This window comes from Benincasa hispida, unplaced genomic scaffold (genome assembly GCF_009727055.1).
Source record: "Benincasa hispida cultivar B227 unplaced genomic scaffold, ASM972705v1 Contig565, whole genome shotgun sequence".
Classification (NCBI taxonomy): Eukaryota; Viridiplantae; Streptophyta; class Magnoliopsida; order Cucurbitales; family Cucurbitaceae; genus Benincasa; species Benincasa hispida.
Window position 1 is genome coordinate 15,844 of NW_024064931.1, and position 5,551 is coordinate 21,394.

The 5,551-nt window shown below is 34.4% G+C and overlaps 1 protein-coding gene across 1 annotated transcript; it reads right to left on the reverse strand.

Annotated features, from left to right (window-relative positions):
• Positions 1 to 431: 431 nt before the first annotated feature.
• On the reverse strand, positions 432 to 2,869 carry LOC120069738 (reticulon-like protein B1). Its single transcript, XM_039021533.1, has 5 exons — positions 2,547 to 2,869; positions 1,521 to 1,701; positions 1,280 to 1,421; positions 1,024 to 1,093; positions 432 to 924 (listed from the first exon to the last, which is right to left on the reverse strand). The coding sequence occupies exons 1-5, from the start codon at positions 2,752 to 2,754 to the stop codon at positions 758 to 760; spliced, it is 768 nt and encodes a 255-aa protein (XP_038877461.1). The 5' UTR covers positions 2,755 to 2,869; the 3' UTR covers positions 432 to 757.
• Between the last annotated feature and the right edge of the window lie 2,682 nt (positions 2,870 to 5,551).

A 5,551-nucleotide genomic window follows, 5' to 3' on the forward strand; every position in this document is an offset into this window, starting at 1 on the left:
TTCTTCAACCTTTTTAAAATACTTTTCTGAGATCTCCTCAAACAAAATAGATTTTAGCGTTCAAGTGCTTCAAACTTACAATCCACCTAGTAGAATCTAGCATAAAAGTCCGGCTCATCTGAGATACTTTAATAAATCGAGTCCTCCTTTTTTGAGATCGTCATAATATTATTTATTATAAAAATTAGAATTTCCCAGTGTAGCATCCACTATTCCTTAGCATATAAGAAAGAGCCAAACAGCACCTAATAGAAATTCAAAATCCTCGGTCTAATTGACTGAACGACTAGTTTCGAAACTAATATGAAAAGTAGAGCCCGTTTAAACATGTTCCAATAAAACTAGTTAACAGTATTTTATGAATTATGAATAACAAAAAAATCCATTACTATTACAGCAATTTGATTATGGAACAGTAAACACGACCTCAATTAGTAAACGGATCGAAGTGTCAAATTACTCGGGAGAACTTTTCCTTAAACATAATTTGCACAGTTTTTAAAATAAAGAACAAGCTGAAACTATCAATGCTATAATTAGCTACCACAAACTGAAAGTACCTTCTCTCCAAAAAGTTTCCATATAATAAATAACTTACAAATTGAACACTTGCAGAAAAAACCCACTAAATTGCGAAAAACACCCAAATGATAAAAAGAACTATAACTATGAGTGCAGCAAAAAGACAAGGAGAAAGATCAATAAACATGTGGTTACCGCTTTTTGTGAGGGAAGAAGACAGCCAAGCCAAGCCAGTTTAAGCCTTCTTGCCTTTCAAAGGGCCTTTTGGAATTTTGCTCAAAACCTTCTCTTCAAACACAGCGTAGTGCTTTTTGAACTCGATTAGTGCTTTTTCCGCTAATGGGTCGATTTTATCTTCATACTTCTCATACAGGATTGGGACCGTGTGCAACAAAACAAAGTCTGTGTTTTCAAAGATGATGTCAAATGTCAAATGTCATATTCAAATTTCAAAACAAAAGAAGCTATAAATGTGAAGATAAGGGTTTAAGTTGTCGTTACTTATGTAGAACAACGTCAAGAAATTGCACCAGCTTCCCACAATCGACAGAATCCATAAGGCAGCAATTGCCTGAGACAGAGTAATAGTATTTCTATATTTTAGATAAATCTCAATTATTCTAACATTAACGATGTCCAAGACTAAAAATAGCGTATTCAGACTTAATGTTAAAAGACTCGGTTGCTTGAGATAAACCCAACAAAGTAAATACGCAATAAGACAGACAAAAAAGTACAATGATAACATTATACGTACAATGAGGAATTTCTTCAAATCTCTGCCAGTTGCAATGTCACGCAATAATGCAAAACCACAATTAATTTCCGCTCTCAAAGTTGAAGCAAACTCCAGGAAGGGGTCCGCAGGAAGTTGAACAACTGGGATTCGGGGTGGACTCCTGTAAATACATTTGTTAAAATAGCGGGAAGAACATCATGATTTGAAGCCACCAGAAACATGATTAATGATAAGATGATATTCATATCCAGTAACTCACTTGTAGATAAATGTGTGGGCATTGGACCAAAGGAACAAGAGCCCAAGAGCGAGGATCAGAGAGCGTGAAACAAAAGTAAGCAGATGGCACTCAAGCAATTCAAAGAAAACCCAGATGACAGTGGCTCCACTAAGAACACTGGCTGAGCTCTTCTTATTCCTCCATAAGAATAAATCAGCAGCTGCAAATGCAACAGGGTTAGTCAACATTACCAGACTCTAATTTTTTTATGATTAGATTAGAAGTTTAGTCCATGAAATTAGAGGTATTTCGTCACTGAAAAATCTCTGATAGGTCTTTCAGTTATAACTCTCTAAACTTTTAATTTTGTGTCTAATGGTCCTACAAATTCGTTGCGTTAAACATTATTTGATCTATCACATATAAATTTGAATTTTATGTTCATTGAAACTCTAAACTTTTAATTCCGCAATTAGTAGATAAAAGGGACTTATTTTGTACTTATGAAAGTTTAAAAAACAAATAGACAAAATCGGGCTAAACTTGTAATTTAACCCGAAGAAATCACCATATGACATAAGAAATACACGGATCATCGCCAGAACAAATTCAAGTATGCAATCAGAAATATGCAACACAAAAAAAAAAAAAAAAAAATGAAATACAAATATCGGAACCCGAAAGAGTGTACAAATATAGCAAGTTCAGATCATAATAAACACTCTGTCCTGGAAGCTCAATGAATCGCTCAAGTATGAGCATGTCGTATCCTCGATCTGAACAATCAACGTTTTCACAGTAAGGTAAAACGACCAGATCTATAACTTCTTACCGTTCATAAATTCTACAACCAAACAGAAAATAATGAAACAAGCTAGAAAAATGACTAAAGAACATAAAATGGCCTAGTAATCATCAACAAATACCAAGCTCCAACTAAACCAATAGAAGCAGTATAAAAACACAGGGAAAAGAATATAAAAAGACAAATTCAAAAAAAAAAATGCAAAAGTAAAACGAAACGATTTTTCAATAACTTGGAATCAGAGAGGTAAGATTGAGTACGTTTGCCACCGCCGAGGACATGATGAACTGGCCTCTCCCTTCCGAAAAGACGGAAGACCTTCTCCTTAAAGGTGGAGGAAGATGCCGATCCCTCGGTTTCGGTGTCTGATCCCGACGATGAAGATGAATTGTGATCGTGAATCTTCTCGACTATCTTGTCGATCAATGACTCCGATTTGGATTCGGCGTTTTCAGCGTGGTCCGACATGATTGATTGATTCCAGTGACAAAAATCTCGAGGAGAAAATCAAGGGACTGGATCGAGAGAGACTAGGGTTTTAGTAGAGAAGAGAAGTTGAGCGTAAGGAATTTGAAAAAGAAACGAAATGGAGGAAACAGTGACACTTGGGTATTTATTAATGGGTTAGCCAACGCGAAAGCAGATTGACGGAAAAAGGTACGACGTTATGTGACGGCGTTGAAAAAAGGCTGACGGTTTAATAGGGGATGTTTGTGAAAGTAGCCGACATGGTGGAAAAATGTGGGGACACGTGGCAGACGATTAGACAAGGTCAGCTATGGACGGCTTGGACGTACTTAGGGTCGGTAGTGGGTACCACGTTTTGTGAGATACTCCAAGCTGAATCCTTGTTTTCACGTCTTTTCTAAAGCAAAAAAAGGCAAAGTAAATATCAGTTTTACTTTTTTTAAATAATAATTTAATAAATTTTCAATTTTACCTTCTTTCTTTTTAAGAGAACACACATTATTATTATTATTTCTTTTTACAATCAACACAAGGTTAGATTATTTGTAGAGGTGGTCATTCAAACTGCAAAAACTTGTTTCTAAAAATCGAATCGAAAATTTAGTGAAATCGAAAAATTCGATTCGGTTCGGTTTCACTTTTGAAAATCGAATTTGAAACCGAACCAAACCGTTTTTAACTAATATATATATATATAAAAGAGTAAAACCAAATTTAAAACTGAACTGCTTTTAATTTAAAGAACAAAACCGAATTTAAAACGAATCGAACCGAACCGCTTTTAATTAAAAAAAGAATATAATATGGATTTTTTAAAAATGCCAAAACCGAATTTGAAACCGAACCGAACCGAACCATTTTCACCCCTAATTACTTGTAAGGTGCCGAAGTTACTATAGCGCAACCAGCATAGTATTAAGAATGTGTTTATAATATATTTTTAAATATTTAATTTTAAAAATAAATCTCTTTGACAAAGATTGAAATTGTCTGGCAATCACTTAAAATAGCTTTTAAATGTATTTTCAATAATTTTTATCAAAAATATTTAAATAAAAATTAATTTTTTGAAAAATATTTTTTCTCAAGTCAATCCAAACAAGTTTAATTCTAGACTTTTATACATCCTAGACTTTTAGACTTTCATACAATTTATGAGATCAATAACAAGTATATTGATAATAGAAAATGTTTATCATTTTACAAACTGCGAGTTTTTAGGACATAAAACCCAACAATACTCCCACTTGGGACTAAAATCTAGTGGATCAATATATATAAATATATACAATGTTGAGTTTACATGGAGAGAATAAAATGTACAAATACAATAAACTAGGGCATCACAATACCCATGAATTCTCCCACTTGCCCTAGTGATACAAAATTCGTTGACCTAATCCTACTAGGTGACCCTCAAACACTTTAGCGGAGAGGGCCTTCGTAAATAGATCAGCTATGTTTCTTTTGTTGATTTACTTACAGCTACATACTCAGCTTTCATTGTGGAGTCTGCAATACAACTCTGTTTGATGCTCCTCCACACAACTGCTCCTCCGTGAAGAGTAAATAATGACCCCGAAGTTGATTTCCTCGAATCAATATCGGTCTAAAAGTCAGAATCGGTGTATCCAGTAAGGATCAGATCCTTAGGACCATACACAAACATATTATCTCTCGTTCTCCAAAGATACTTGATAATATTTTTAACAGTAGTCTAATGGTCATGATCAGGATTAGACTGAAATCTGCTAACAATTCCTACGGTATAGCATATATCGGGACGAGTACACAACATTGGATACATCAAACTCCCAACTACAGATGCATATGGAATTCGATTCATCTCCTCAACTTCTTGAGGTGTCTTAGGACTATGTTCCTTAGACAAGTGAATTTCATGCCTGAAAAGTAAAGATCATTTCTTGGAATTTTGCATTTTATACCTAGACAATATCTTGTCTATATAAGATGCTTGAGATAATGCTAATGTTCTGTTCTTGCGATTTCGAACTATTTGGATTCCAAGAACATATTGTGTTTCTCTCAAATTTTTCATTTGGAATTGTGAAGCCAGCCATCTCTTAACGTCAGCTAGATATTCTCCCTCATTCCCAATGAGTAGAATATCATCAACATACAACACGAGAAAAGTGATAGTTTTGTTGACGATTTTCTTGTACACACAGGGTTCATCGACATTTTGTTCAAAGCCATAAGATTTGATCGCAGTGTCAAATCTCATATTTCAGCATCTAGAAGCTTGTTTTAATCCATAAATGGATCGATTAAGCTTGCAAACCTTTTGCTCTTGACCCTACTATATAAACTCTTCTGGTTGAGACATATAGATACTCTCTTCAAGATAGCCATTCAGAAAAGCTATCTTGACATCAATTTGTCATATTTCATAATCATAAAATTGTTGGGTTTTATGTCCTAAAACTCGTGGTTTGTAAATATTAGAACTTATTTTGAGAATTCAATAAAGTTGTTGTTGAATATATTGTTTTTTAGAAATCCAATAAACCTAAGTTCCTTGACTATTATATGAGTACTTGAACTTTATGTGGAGACATATAAGTGGATCAGATTCGAGTTAATAGTCAAAATGATCTATAGTATATGAATAAGGTTGGGTACCTTATTCTGGTAACACTATTGGATGCGGCCTACTCTGTAGTTGTTACAAAGTGTTGTAAAGTGCTACATACGAAGTGATCCTAATTCATGCATGTTGAGGCATAAGGAGTGGGGGTGTCCTGTGCAAATGAGTTTTGTGCAAGATCGGACCACG

Excerpts from the sequence above, each read along its gene's own strand:
- LOC120069738 (XM_039021533.1), bottom strand. The coding sequence starts at position 2,754 with ATGTCGGACCACGCTGAAAACGCCGAATCCAAATCGGAGTCATTGATC. Across the intron at positions 1,702-2,546 it reads TGTCCTCGGCGGTGGCAAAC|CTGCTGATTTATTCTTATGG; the intron begins GTACTCAATCTT and ends TTGCATTTGCAG. Across the intron at positions 1,422-1,520 it reads GCCCACACATTTATCTACAA|GAGTCCACCCCGAATCCCAG; the intron begins GTGAGTTACTGG and ends ATGTATTTACAG.